Below are 16,471 nucleotides of genomic sequence, written 5' to 3'. Positions count from 1 at the left end.
AGAAAAATCGTGTTTAGAGCTTCGTCAACCCTTCTCATATATTTTTAAATGCCACCTAAATTCAAGGGGTTCTTAGATTGTTTAATACATAAATATCACAGTAGAGTTTCTATACATGAAATGACATTTGCTTGGGGAAAATATTTGTTAAAACCAGCCATCTAATAACATATTTTTTTGTCTGCTATATTCAAAACTAACTCAGCTAGTTAGCGGGGCATTGATGCGCTAGTACCCAAAGTCAGGCAGAACCTGCTTAATTCTTGCACATTCCCTTTAAGCCAGTACCCAAAGTCGGAGACTCTTAAAAATTGAATATTCGATACATTGTCCCCTCCCTTACTCCCTGATGGCTGTACAACTTGTGGATATCATTATACTTTATCAAGGACATCAAAATTGATATATGTATAATTTTTATTTATTTAATAAATAAATAATAATTATAAATAATAAAAATCGATGCGACAAAACAAATATCGATAAATCTGATAACCTTGTTTGATTATAGTGAAAGTCACAAAAAGCTCAAAACATAGACTTCAATAAAACATACAGGTTTTCGTTATTTTGTACCCAATTTATGAAGCAAAGCCTTCTTTATCATTCAAACCTAGATAATTCAAGCTTTTTAAGGTTTTCACTTAAGGCTAGGACAAACATGTTATTGTTACTGTCTATGCCCCTAGAAGTTCTTAACAATGCTTATAACAAGGATGACAACATCCATAAAAGCGAAGCACTGAAACGGTAGGACAAACGGACATTAACACTTGTATAGTGTCTGAACTGAATAATCAGAATATAAAAGTATAAGATTCGAAGCAAAATTGTAAGTAAATTTGTTGAAAAACTGCTTGATACAGGATAATGTTTATGGACATACTTACATTTTTAGGACTTGATTATAGAGTTGCTTCGCTTATACTATTGTTCTTTGTTGTCCCAGGAATCAATATACCAAAAATCAGATCAAACGGATAATTATATCACATAAAAATTTGTTGTTAAAAAAGTAAGAAAATCAACATGTTTAAAATGGACGTACGGACATTCTGGTAATGATTATAGAGTTGCTTCGCTTTCTAAATCGTTCCTAACTACTACAGGAATCATCATGCAAAGTTTGAAATCGATAGGACAATTCTAACCTGCCTAAATTAACGAATAAAAGCTCGGACGGACGTACGGACGGACGGACCGACCCTAATTATAGAAAAGCTTCGCTTTTAAAAAAGGGGGTAGATTAAAAACTTTTGGCCAAAGAATCACGAATGATGTAATGGTAGAAAAATCCATTGCTGTAATATGACGTAATTTTGAATATTTTTGTATAGGCACTGTAAAAAGCGTCATGTCCCTAGCATAGTACCTATCTAGGTTTGCTGAAAAATTCAAGGTTTAGAGACAAAAAAAGAGGACAGCTAACCATTTTTGAGCTTTAGTTAAAAACAAAACCAGGAACTGACCTAAAATAAAAAGTTTAAAATATACTCTAATATCGAGTTATTGACCTGAACACTTCTTTAACAGATCTAGTTTCAATACAAGCCCAGGGACTGTTAAGCTACAGCTTTGAAAAAAGATTTGACTGGTACTTATCCGCTAGTAAAAAAAATGATTGATTAAGGATATTGTATAAATATACTACCTGAATTATTTAGCTCAGATAGACATACCAAATATAATAGAGATAGGTAGGTACGCCTATTTCTATTTGATTCAAGTCCCTTTTCTATTTATATTATTGTACAATTTGTGGTTGGTATAAAAAACCATTGCTGAACAGCTGTTGAATATTTTTTTGTTCGGATGCAATATCCCTGAAGAAAACCATATGAAATACATTTATATTATTCATATCTTTCCCAAAGGATCTTGTATGTTAAGGCTTGCTTTGTGTGTATTTATGTGGGTTGCATTGTAAGTGTGCGTAGTGTGTGTGAGTGCGTGTGTGTGTGTGTGTGAAGCAACATGAACGGTCCTAGATTTCCAATTCAATTGGGAATTGAGTTATGAGAAGTTTGAAGTTGGCGGTACACAAATTTGGAATCTATAATCCTTCATTTTGCTAAATTTATTACATTTTATCGCAAGACTTTTTTTATAGTTCTACGCCCTCCCTCTCTCAGCTTTTTGGAGGAGAAAGCGACCCTCATAGTCATTATCTTTGCGGAGTTTTCTCGCCCCAAAACTTGAAGCTTTATAAAGTGTCTCAAAAGATCAGCCATAAAAATGAGGGATGAGAGGAGAAGTAGGTAAGAAAAAAAGAGAGGGATTTAGACATATTTTTATAACATCACACTGCTGCCTTTTTTGGACACTTTGTAACAACATCAAAACAACATCAAAAAAACATTGAGGGTAGCCAGTTTCATGAAAAATAATCGCGAGTGGCAAATTTATCGAGTCGCTCGATTTTTCTAGTTTCATATAAATCACTTTTTGATGGATCTCAAGCGTTTTTACTATTATACATGTAGCATGATGCTTTCAACGATTTATATTATTAATATTTTTACGGAGCAAACTTTTTATTGACGATGACCAAGTAAAAAATCACTGTGAACACTTTTCCTCTCTGTAATTTTTCTTCCGATTGTAAGACAGACAATCCCATTGAATAATGTAAATCTACCATAATCTGTTATCTATACACAATAAAGGACAAAGTATAGTAAATGGTGAAGAGAAAATGTCCAATATGTAAAAATAGTTATGTACATGTATGGATCTTTATGTTTTGACATTGATAATGTACTCATAGATATTTAGTTGATTAAATTTTCGCTGTGTCCCTCAAAGTGCCTAGTTGAGCACGGAACCCGTGTCGGTTGTTAGTGTTATATTGAAATAATAATTGGGGCTCTCTAGGCACTTTTATTGGGAAATCTTTAACTACATTGAACAATAATACTTTTTACTTTTTCTATTTAATCAAACAAATTGTTTCAGTTAAGTAATATAAAGATTCAGCTTAAATTCACATACTAATAAGATAAATAAATAAATATAACATTGCTTTAGCTTTTTTAATGAAAGATAATCCATTGAAGTATCTAACTAAAAAGGTATTGATGTTTTACTGTTTATATCAATAGGATAAAGAGAGAAGTATTATTGGTATAAAGCTCCAACAAATTGCCACCATTAAGTAAAATATCGCCAGACTTACATCAGGGTAAGGTCAGGTCAGGTTAGATCACACAAAGAAGAAATGTAACAAAGTAGTTCATTGTTCCATTGTTTCAGAAATATTTTAATTATTACATGATCAGGGAATAATTAATTTTTAGACTATGCGGGTGTAAAATAAAAACTAATAATGTTTGGCTAGTGTTATTTAATAATGGCAAATAATAATATCAAACACTTTGTTAAATTCAAAGTGCTACAATTATAATTAAAATGTAACAGGAAACAAAAAAACACAATCTTTAATAATAGATATAGAAGGCGTGGATAATATGAAAGATTATCGCATACCCTGATAAATATTTTCTAATAGCTGGCTAATATAACGATACCCCCATCTCCCATCTTTAAGAATTTGACCATGGTGGAACGTATTGACCTATAATCGAGGACTATTTTAGCAGCCTAAATTATGTAATTTCAATAATTACCTTCGTTGTTTGAAAGATAAAAGAAATAAGTAGTTTAATAAAAACTATATGTAAATAAAGCATGAAAAAATGCTTTATCTCAAAGTAAGTAAACCTTTTTGCTATGTTTAACTTTAAGACATAGAAACTAAATGCTATTAGGACCAAGGTTACTTCAGATGTATACGAATAAATAAGTTTCTATGAATTTCAAAGCTAACACATTAGAGTTTTATTTTTATACGTACCATCAAATATCAAAATTAGATTAAGCATTCTATTGTACAATTTAATGTAAATTTTTATCTCTAATACAGATTTTATTATGCTCAACAATTATACTCAACTTAAATCGAAAAAAAAGGGGTGGGGGTGTTCGATTCAAGGGCCGCTAGAGTCTTCTAGTGGCGTAGCTGATAGTCTTTAAATAAAGCACACTACCCTGAATCCCGCGGGCAATCAACTCTTTTGTCAACTAACTTTAGTTCGATTTCGCCTACTAACATTTTGAGTCAATCATGTAATTAAAATATTTATTCGTTACTTGGTTACATTTTCATTTATCTAGAAATATAAAATGGAGTAAGACCAGGTTAAGATTTTCTTTTCCTTGATTACACCCATCCATCTGAAAGTGTCAGGTTAGGAGAGTGTGGAACCATGTTAATAGGGAAGCCAACATTTATTCATTAAATACAAATATTATGGCCATTTATGTGTTAATTCATATAATTAGAAATTAGTTATTTACGTAGAAAAAGCCTTGTATTCTTTACTGTAACAGTAATCATTAAATAAACAAATTAATTATTCAAGGCATTTAACATATATGTCAAATTTTAAAAAATACCTCAGAAATCTAGGTTTTTTATCTAACTCATCATAGCTTTGTCTTTGTTAAGGACGCTTTTTATTTGGGAGGGGATGTGGTTACCCCCTGCTCCCCAGATAGATGTCACTGGTCTTTACATTTGTGATGTTACAGTTAAAGCTGCTACAAACTAAAAATATGTATGCTTTACGACTATTTCTCATAAATTAAATCAAATTTATTAGAGCTTTTTGTTATAAAATGAAGAATAGTTATTTCTTTCATCGTATTATAAACCGCTTATATTAAATTGGTTTTAATCTTATGATTGTACATTTCTATATTCGTAGAAAGCTGGATATAATACGATGTTAGACATAGTTTTTTCGTATGGATGAGAACCGGTTCCTATCCACCGGATTCGAATGAATGCGAGAAAACATTTTATACTTTTTATATCAAAGTTTTGCTGTTACAGCAGTTTTATTAATGAAAATTGCGCTTGCAATGTTTTCCAAGATAAAGAAACTAACTTATTAGTGTCTACACATTTATGCGAAGAAACCTCTTTTTTTAGTAGCAAAGCTACTCTATTATTTGAAATGTCCGTCCGTCCTTCTGTCCGTAAGAGACAGATAGGGGGAAACGTGATTTTCCTGGCTCCTATAAAAGACATTCTACATGTTTCATTACGATTCATCTATTAATTTCAATGCTAGATCGATTCCTAGATTTTAATGTTTTGTGATTTATTTTATCAAGTTTATTGTTTATTTTTATAACGCTGCTGTAAAGTTAATTATTTCTCTCATGCCAATCCATAATTGTTAGCTTCGCTACTTATGGATGTAGTCATCCTTGTTACTGTATTATATAGGTCTCAAATGACCAATGTCAATATCTCTTAGATTTCATACACCCAAAACAAATTTTACTAACGGCTGAATATCCAAATATTCAACGGTTTGAAATTTATTTACATTTTACGAAAAAAACGTATAAATGTCATATTTTTGCAAGATTCCTTTTTCGTGGTTTTAATTGAACACGAACTTATTGGGAGAGTAGTTTATTTAATCTCAACCTTTATCACGTTCACTTATCCTTTTTGGTAGCAAAGCTACACTATGATACAACATATACGTACATACGCCTGTCATGCCATATTATATTTTCCTCTTACGGGTGCAATCTTGGAACTGATATAGGAGAAAGTTGATTAGCTCATCTGTTCTTGTTTATTATGCATAAAGCATATTTTAAGAACTCACAACTTTCATTTTAACCAATATCATATCAAATGTTAAATTGAAATTTAAAACAATTCTACCAAAAACAAAAGGCCAAATGGTACTTTGAACTCTAACTTTGAATCATATTTCATATGATATATATATTCTTATCATTATAGTTTCTTATTTCCAAGAAAACTATTAAAATAAGAAGGAGATACGAGTAAGAAATGGTTACATCGTTTATCTTAAATGTTTCCATATACACATGTATGTATATTTGTATATCTATAAAGAGAAATATTGTTAGTATATTGTGTATATTTATAATTCATTCAGCGCATATACAAAAACAGTTTGGTATAACCTATACATTTCAGTAGCGAAGTCTTAGAGTCATAATGTATGACCAATTTTCATAGAAAATTAAAATTGTGGTCGAATAGGATTTGGGACAAGTGGCTTGGCATTTATAAGGTACATAGTATAAAGATAACGTAAAACAAAAGACTCTTTACTAACTAAATTGGAATAATTACTCTTTTAAAAGAAAAATAACACTCTCTTATGGCAATAAATGAAGTAAAAATTAATATTAATGTATAACAAATTGGGTCACATGAGAAAAACAAAGTAAGTGGAAGTAGCACAAACCTAAATTTAATGTTAAGGGCATTCATGAAGAATTCCAGATGATGTATTCTTAATCAGTCTACCGTTCATAACAACATAATCATGTCCATATCCCTTTTACAATTACATTTCTTAGCTGGGTGAATAAAGCAAGCTTTTTGCCAATTGTTACATATTTGAGTTTGGTCAGGCTGTTTGCAATTCAAATATAGTGTTTATGTTCTAATCCCAAGTAAAATAGTTATAAACCTTCCCAGGACCTATAAGAAGCTAAGATGTAAAGATGAACCATATCAGTTCAGCTGTTAGCGAGATCTTTCAATAAATATGGTCACACACAAAGAGACACAGACAGACTATTACTGTTATATTGGATTGGATTCTAATTGTGGATCAGAAGTTGTAAAGGAACATTTGGTGTGGGTAATTACACATACTAGGGAAATACAAATTAAATAAGGAAGCTGCTACATTAATGTACAACAATAATGTAACAAATATATATCTTTATTATTGTTCATTGTTTTAAATAATTTACAAGACCTTGTAATAATTACCCTTTTTCTCTGCAATCTCTCTCTCTCTCTCTCTCTCTCTCTCTCTCTCTCTCTCTCTCTCTCTCTCTCTCTCTCTCTCTCTCTCTCTCTCTCTCTCTCTCTCTCTCTCTCTCTCTCGCTCTCTCTCTCTCTCTCTCTCTCTCTCCCTCTCTCTCGTATTCTTATCTAACGACTATCACTTTCTTTCTAACCTAAGTAAATTATGAGTAATTTATAATAAGGTTATAGAAGCCTCGCTCGCTGTTTTAAATGTGAACATGAATAAAACATTTTTTATTTTGATTAAAATCATTTTGATATTTCTATTCTTTTTTCATCCTTGGCGTTTTAAATTCATTAACCTTTTAAATCACTTTCATTTTTTTTATTTAGGCAAATATCTATTTAGTTTTTGTACATTTGCTTGAAAAGTCAAAAACTAATATTCAAGATTTAAAATTTATTCCAAAACATTTTGTTTTTTTAGCTGCCATTTATTAAAAAAGAATTTGCCCATAATCTAATTCGACAGGATGTGCAACATTAAGGCTGACTACTGGAAACCTATATCTATCATATATAATCATAATACCGTAATTAGAATATAAAATTACACCAGTTTAAAATTGGTTCTTTTAGATACTACTATCTTTTATATTAATAAAAAGGTTTACCTTTCTTTTGATGATTTTTTAAAAGTTTACCAAATTAAAAAGCATTTAAAAATAATTTTAATTTAATATTTTTTTCAGTCTTGTGGAGATTTGTGGACGAATGCCGGGAGAGAAGCAGTCTCTGTTCCTGAACACTGACGTCAGCGTCTTCACATTCAACTCCACAGATGTGGTCAAGTCAACCTTCCTCTGCCATCTCGAGCTTGAGGTCAAGAACTCAAACTATGGCTTCTCTGTCTTTATAGGAAAATTATATTTTCATCATAAAAGTGTATCACATAAGTTTGTCAAAAATTGTGTGTTAAATTTTGCTAGGACGTTCATATTCGTAAATTTTGTTTATAAATCAATAAAATTAGTGGTGTGTGATTATAGAGGAGTTGAAAATAATGTTGACACCTTTTCTCTGCATGGCACTGGTAAGATGATAAATTTACTGGATAATTAATGTGTTTATCAAAGAATAATAAGAATAATGTATTCATAAAAAAATTAGTTTTCCCCTCCCCTGCAGGAAATTCCCCTTCTCTCTACCCTCTGCCCCCTGGCATTCCATTTCTACATCAATATCAATTCTTGTCCAATTTTTTCATCATCCAAAAAGGTTTGTTGCATTTTTGTGTATCGTGTTAAAGGTCTTCAGGGTGAGAGAAAACTTTCTGTCTTTTATCAAAATTAATGGAAAACAATGTTTTGAAAAGTTTTGCTTTTATTTATATAAGTTTTTTTGCAATGTGATTATATTCACTTAAATAGTTAAATTAACTTTTAAAAGACAACTTCTTTAATTTAGTAATTTATGCGGTTTTTTTTCTTTTACTTCCAGCAAGAATTATTGCGTAGTTTTGTAACCGATTGCATGATTTGATCACACTTGTCTTCTATGTATTTACACAATGGTTTGGGTTGAAATGTGTTTTCACACCTCTTTGTAAAAAAAATAAAGGATATTTGCATTAAGAAATATTTGGTTAGAATATCTAAAAATGTTAGCTAATAATTTTTTCTGCAATGATGGAAATGGGTTTAAATTTTGAAATTATTTTAAACCATCAACCAAATTAAAATTCAAGTATCTTCAGAATCATAAAGGTTATAAAATGTAATGATGATTGCGTTGGATATTCAATGATTTTTATATTTTAAGAACATATTTTTTGAAATTTTTACAATCCATTATTTTCTTTGGGAGAGGTGTGTTAAAGTGTTTGATTGTGTGTGTTGTGTATGTGATGAAAATATGGTTGAACAGAGGAGATGCAGTTATCTGGCAGCATAGCTAACTGCAGGTAAATAATAACACACCCTGCGTGCACCACAACTTTAATAAAACAAGGATGACAACATCTATAAAAGCGAAGCTCTAAAACGGTAGGACAAACGAACACTTGTTGAGTGTCAGAACTTTAAAAGCAGAATATAAATGTATAAGTATAAACAAAATTGTAATCAAATATGTTGCAAAACTGCTTAAATACGGGATAATGTTTTAGGACATACTTACATTTCTAGGACTTAAATATAGAGATACTTCGCTTATAACATTCCACCTTGTTGAAAAAGGAATCAGTGTTCAAAATATCAGATAAATTGGATTGATGTATAATATAAAAATTGCTATTAAATAGGTTAAAAAGCAACATGTTTTAAATGGACGTACGGACTTTCTGGTAACGATTATAAGTTGCTACGATCCCGAAATTTTACACTAATATATGTATCACCAACCATGCAAATTTTGAAATCGATAGGATAATTCTTACATGTCGAAATTAACGAAAAAGTCTACTGTTCCGGACGGGACGTACGGACCGACCCTAATAATAGAAAAGATTCGATTTAAAAACAAGGCAGATTATGTCAATAAGTAGAAAAGCTAATATAGTGTAATTAAACAATTTCACTAACCAGGAACTTGTTTTCATACTTACTCATATTTACTAAAGTACTGTAAATTATTTGTTCAGTAAGGTCTTACAAACAGCTAGATCGTTCAGAAAAGCATAGTATTTGATTTGGGCAGTTTTTGGGCTACTTGGAAAAGGGAGGTTGGTCAACTCTTATTAGGCAGATACCCTCGAGCCAATAGGGGAGCTCTAGGCTAGAGACTATGGACGATGACACCCTTATACTACATATAACATTATACTAGTACAAATTAATGTATTTACATGTAAAAGAAAGTAACTTTATAACCTGAATAAATATTTATGACAAGATATAATACATAAAAGCTATACATAAACACACACACAAAAGTAATCTAATTATTTCTTTATATGTATAAGTGGTAGGTAATGGATGATATGAATATTTATGTTGCAATTAAGAGAAGTAAAAAATATCTTTGTAAATTGTATACTAAACTGAATACTTTATCTGTAACTAGTGGCTACGCCCCTATCATAAAGGAGTTTTCTTTTCTATGTTTTTTGAAATAGTATATGACCTTTAACCTAAAAATATTTATAAGTCTAAATCTATTCTGGAACATACATGAAGCTTCCCTTATATAAGGAGAACCTAACTTGTAGTTATTAAATAAAATATTAAGCTTCAGACAAAAAAAAACATTACTACATACATTATATAATTGGATATGTAGGTGTTCTTGTCTCCTAGTATGTATGTATGTCTTTTATAACCTTATTCAAAATAAAAGACAGGTTAGAAATAACTATGTTATTATTCAATATATTACATGACAAAAATGTTGGTATAATACCTAACTACATAATTATATTTCTTACGGCCTCCCAAACAATATAAATTAGGTCTAAAACTATGATGGCCAGCCAACAAATACATTCTTATTTGTCCGTAATTTTTCTTTGGTCATAAACATGAGAATAATTATGTCCAAAATAAGGGTGGGAGTTGGGAAAGCTAACAATATTCAAAATAAATAAATATATAAAAAGTTAATTATGAAATCTTTCATAACGGATTGTAAAAGTTGGTTTGAAATAATATCATATAAGTATTTGAATAGATAATAAGATTTTGACAAATTAATTTACCAAAGTAATATCTAGATGCTTTTCTTCAAAGTGCCTAGCGAGCTCATAAACCTATTTACCTTAGTTCTGAAATATGTTGAAAAAAGATTAGGAATTGGAGGGGGACCGTGTTTTTTTTATGTCTGCAGGGCCTACAACTGCGGTTCCCAAATCCCGTGAGGCTACCTTGTACCTTACATATCCAACTTACACAGACCAAAAGAAAACCACAAACACATGTAAAAACTACTCTCCCACCCCGCTGTGAGGGAACCCGCCAATTTTTGATATTTCAAGCCTTAGGAAAACGTACACCCATATTGTATTGTAGCTAAAAAAAACTGAATATAGTTGGATGGCTAAATAGAAAATATAACCCCAGCGCCGGAGGATAATAGAGTTTGTGTAAATAAATATAAATAAATATATTGGGTTACAAGTCGGAGCTCTGAGCTTATCTTATCCGACAAATTGTTATTCTTGTCTCTATAAAAACATTGTATTTTTACATTTTTGTGTAAAAACAATGTGTCAACATTTTTGTTAGATGTCGTCTTCTTGTAAAATTGAAACAAAGGGAAGCGAAATATAGAAACATCATATTTAGCTACCTAAATGAGGTATGGGAAGCTTGGATTGATACGCTGTTTAAACAAAAAAAATCATTTTTTTCTCTTAAAAGAAACGATATTTGATTTTTCTGTATAACTTGGAATCTGGAAACAACTTTTCTCGTATTCATTCGAATCCGGTGGACAGGAACCGGTTTTCATCAATACGAAAAAAGTAAAAAACTATGACTAGCATCGTATTATAAACCGCTTTCTACGAATATAGAAATGTACAATCATAAGAGTAAAACCAGTTTTTTTAGCCTCGAGGTGCCGAAGGTATCTGCGGAAAGCGGTTTATAATACGATGAAAGAAATAACTATTATTTCATTTTCAACGTCAAACGCTTTACTAATATCAAACTGCATAAAATTACATGGTTTCATAGTTTAACGAAACCTTTGCATTCTACGATGGGATACGCTTTTGTAATAATTTACTTCTTTCGAAATCTGGACATTATCGTCTTTGAGTGTAATGAATTTCTCCAAAAGCCAGCAAAAAAGAAAGCACAAAAACTTTTGATTATCTGTCCTTTAATTGGTATGCAGAATTTTGAGTGACTGCTGGATTGGAAACTGAAATTAACATTCTTTCTGTTTTTAAAAACAAAGTTTCCTTTGAAAGTTGGTGATAGGAATTTAGACAATTTCCCTGTAATTGCCAGTAACGCACTCTTAATTCACTCTACATCGAAGCTTTTTATAGTTCCTATAAAAATGACGTCAAACTGGCCTACCGTTGGTCAATTATAATTTATACTAACCTGCCATTGGTAATTTAGTCTGTGAATTGGTCATTTGTATTATCAGGTTTTTTTTAATGTAAGATAAGTGTTAGAAACATTTTAAAGTACCCCTTGGAGCTAGGGTAAGGTTATAGAGGTCCCCCTTACGTAAGAAAAAAATGATGTGGGGGGGAATTTAAACCGTGAGAGGGGTATGAGTGGTTCAATAATTATTAAGCGGGAAGCTACCGGAATACTAAATGCAAATAAATAAATGAGCTTTCAGATTGTTTTGCTATCAATCAAAGTGCGCACAAAGTAAAGATTTGCTGCATAGTTTTCTTCAGTGCAAATATACTCTTTTAAGTCCTAATAGTTGATTGATTAGTCAGATTACGTTTATGATATTAACAATGCGTTTGAGACAAATCTAAGTAAATTTGAATCTTTTTTACAGTGTTAGCATAAATTATCCATATGTGAAGTTTTCGCTTCATTCTGACAGATGGACAGACAGACACACGTTGTTCTACTTTGTATTATACTAGCGGCTTCGCCTCTAGCCTCTAGGGGCTTTGCCACAAGAGGTATAATTACATCTTTTATTACTTACCCAGCAGAACGGATCGCAAATTTTCGCACCTACCCAGCAGAAAAAAAATGGGGGGGGGGGATTTTTTGTTTTGGGGGGGTTGTTGGTGTCCCCCCCCCCCCCAAGAAAATAGCCTAAAACCACCACAGGACCAGTAGTAATATTCCCTGAAGAGTAGAATCCGATCGGTTCAGTGGTTACCGAGATCTTAAGCTTCAGACGGACGGACGGACAGACAGACATCAAGCTACTTTGTATTATAGATATAAGTTGTTACGTTAAAACTTCTATTTCAAAGTTTAGAAAATTAGAAAAATTGCCAGAAATTTTGTAGCAGATATTAGTCTGGACTTTGATATTAAGATTCAAATTTCTTTCAAGTTTTAAATCTGCCTCTCCGCATTAGACAGACACTGCAAAAACAGGCAAATTCAAAAGTTTCTTTGATAGAAATTTTTTTTGTCTGTAGCGAAGGATCTTACTAACCACTGAACCGATATGGTTCTCCTTTACATTGAAGCTTCTTATAGGTCCACGGATGGTTTTAACTATTTTTGGGGAGGGTAGTACCACCCTCCCAAGAAAAAAAATATCCCCCCCCAAAAAAAAAAAAAATAATTTTCTTTTACTTTTTCTTTTTGAATCTAAAATAAAAAATTTGGTCATCGAATTCAACTCCCACCTCCTCAAGTACCCCTGGAGGCCTCTAGAGCCGTAGCCTCTAGTATATAAATAAAACGTTGTTTTTATTGTTTTGCCTAGAGCTTGGCATATACTTTGGCAGTTGACTGCCCCATATTGAAGAGTCATTTTTGGCGGACTGCACAGAAATAGCGACTGCGGTAGCTTAAGAAAGGGCTGTTTATGTATTTGAATAAAGCCCTAGAAAATAAGACATCGAAATCCTTCATATTATTTCATATTAAGAAAAATTAAATATATTTTGATAATTGTTGCACACATTTGCTCTGAAAGGTTGTGCGAAATATGTCAATTAGTATCAAATTAGCATCATGCCAACACAAATTCAAATTAATATGTGTGTGTGTGTTTGTATGAGAATGCGTGTGTGTTTGCAGTGCAAGGCAATGTGCATTAGCCTGGCACAAACTACTTTTTTAAATTGAAAAATAAAACAATAATAATATTATTTTGAAAGAGATATAACTTACATATTTTAAAAAAATTATGTTGGTAATGCATTTGAAGACATTAAAAATACTTGTTATTATTTTTAGAAAAGTTTCGTGATTTGTTACACATTTATAATCTGAACATCTTTATAGTTTACTTTGTCCGTTTGTCGTTATATTATTTTTTACTTATGAATGTTGTCATCCTTGTTAAATTTTATTTCCATATAAGAGGTTTGAAATAAAACAATTAAAGTCACTTTTATCAATTTGAAATATTGAAATTTGAAAACACAGAAAGAATTGATTATACTGTCTTTTTTTCAGTAAATTTTAGATTTCCAATGCATTTTTTGTGAAGAAAAGTGGAAATAAAATAAACGTGAAATATTAGATTCACAGGCAAAATTATTGCATTAGAGACAATACAATTACCATCCAAATTGTAATTTGATTTTGCAAGTGGTGAAGCATTCCTCTCTGGATTCCTCTCACTCAGCTTACAGTCAAATTTTAGGCACAAAGTTAGGGGGAATGGGAGGGCTGATTACCAGAAGTTGTGATCTGAAAACAATGTTTGGCGAACCTTATATAGTGCCCATAAAAAAACGTCATACTGGTCTACCAGTGAACAATTAAAATGTATACTGGCCTGCCATTGGTAACTTTGTCTTTGTATTGGCCTATCATTGGCCATTTGTATTTAATGGCATCATTTTTATAGGCACTATAAAAAGCTTCATGTTAGGCAGCCATCTTTCTGCTGGCTTTGTCCTCAGCTGCATATTGTTAAAACAATTAAGCAGATGGTTGTGGATGGGGCTGTAGATTGTTAAAAAAAAGTTGCTGAATATAGAAGGGTATTAAATAAAAATTATACTGTGTAATAACAAAATGAGTCTAAACTGTTAAAAACTCAATTGGCAAAAATTAGATAGTAATACAAAAGTATTGATTATTAGATTGGAGTTAAAAGTTACTAATTATATAAAAGCTAGGTTTTAGAGCATACAAGTATAAAACATAAAATTAGAAATAAGATATGACAAACTTATGTGGATTAACAGTAAATATATACAATATATATTTAAAGATCCACATTCCTGCATTCAAGTAATAGAAATTATATTGTTTCGGAAGAGGGCTTTACATTTATACCAGGAAAGGAAGGAAAGGATGTAACATGTTTGAATGTATGCATACACACACAATATAGTTACAATAGGTCTGTTTATTATGACAGAACACTATATTATTTGTTTTTGGGGGTAAAATTTGGCTTTCATCAAATTGTGACCAAAAACTGATATTTTTCACCAGTTAAGGTTGAAGCATTATATAAAACAATGAAAAAATAAAATCACTAGGTCATTATTAAAAGCTTGTTTTGCTAGCATCCACATTTTTGATATCTCCATAATACATCAGTTTAATCATCAAATAAGAGAAATAAGCACCATCATAATATGTAGGTTTTGTAAGTCTCATATCTGTAGACTAACAGATCAATTTTTCTAGGGGTGATTTCTCTTGGGAGGGTTGTGGTCTACCCCAAAACAGTTATAAACACCTTTTGAGAAGCTACACTGTAAAGAAGAACCATATCGGTTCAGCGGTTAGTGAGATCCTTTGGACACACACAGGCAGATATCCTTATACTTTATTACAAGGATAACCCTTTGAGTCTTTATAAAGGTTGTGTAACCTCATAATAAATTAATATTTATTGTTAGTTTGACTTTCTCAAGGCCTTTGATAGAGAGAACACAATATACCTATTATCGAAAATTTAAAGGTTAAAAGTAAAAATACTGAACAGTCCTAGTATAAAGATACATTGTATGTATTGTATATAGGTGGGAAATAATATTAGTATGAGCATCAATAAAAGGTGGGAAATAATATTAGTATGAGCATCAATATTAGGCGTATTAGTTTGCAATACATACAAATTAAGCCCTGGGTTACTGGAAAGTTGAAATTGGCATTTACTATTTAAAAATTAAAAATATTATTTAAAAGATCTCTAAAACAGATTCAGGAATTTAAAATTCATTTTTTTAAAGGCGTAGACTAATTCCACAAAAGACCTAAGTTTCACCTAAAAAGCTAGATTTAAATGAACTAATATAAAATGAAAGTTTTATATTTTTAAACATCTGTATATGCAGCTGGTATACAACAAGAATTCGAAACATTTGAATATAATGTAAAGTATTAAATTAGCAACATTCATAAGCACACTGAAACAATGTATTTGCTCTCATATCTCATACTAACTCTTTGCAGATTCTCAAAACAAAACTTTTAAATCAATATTTAAAATGTCTTTATATAAAAATAACAAGTATGACAACATTCTTTACAGTGAAGCTCTCTAATCAGATGGTAGGACAAACGAACAGTTACAATTGTAGTGTGTTCGAACTTAATGATAAGCAGAATATTAATTATTAAGTCTAACCAAATTTGTTTTAAAATTTGTTGCAAAATTGCGCAATTTTTAGGACTTGCTTATACAGATGCTTCGCCTATAATAGTGTACTTTGTTGTCCTATAAATCATTGTTCCAAAAAATAAGATGAATAGAATATTCAAATTGTTACAATATTGTTGTTAATAAAGTTGAAATGTTTTAACTGGACTTTCTAGCAACGGATATAGAGTAGCTACGCTTTATAAAAGTTTAACAAATGTAAAGTAGTTTAATTTTAATGTGTCCTTTGATTGACATTGATTTATAATGAAACCATAAGTTTGCTACAAAAATTATATCCAAGTTATACCAAAAGGAATGGAAGTTGTGGTATACTAATATTGCAAAAAGAATTACAACTTTTGTTCATTTGAAAGAAACCCAAAAGTTGGAGGAGATAATTTTCATCCCACCACACCCATCCTCTCCCCTTTTCTATCC

The 16,471-nt window shown here is 31.1% G+C and overlaps 1 protein-coding gene across 1 annotated transcript in view; it reads left to right on the top strand.

Annotated features, from left to right (window-relative positions):
* The window catches only part of LOC145316777 (uncharacterized), a 49,892-nt gene that overhangs the window by 17,111 nt on the left and 16,310 nt on the right, over positions 1-16,471 (top strand). The window contains exons 2-3 of the mRNA XM_080157508.1: positions 7,570-7,736; positions 8,744-8,780. Of these exons, the coding sequence (XP_080013634.1) occupies positions 7,570-7,736; positions 8,744-8,780 (204 nt within the window). The remainder of the gene's footprint in view (positions 1-7,569; positions 7,737-8,743; positions 8,781-16,471) is intronic.

This window comes from Acartia tonsa, chromosome 4, assembly GCF_053477335.1.
Source record: "Acartia tonsa isolate MP-2025a chromosome 4, ASM5347733v1, whole genome shotgun sequence".
Lineage (NCBI taxonomy): Eukaryota > Metazoa > Arthropoda > Copepoda > Calanoida > Acartiidae > Acartia > Acartia tonsa.
This window is presented reverse-complemented; position numbering and strand designations above follow the sequence as displayed.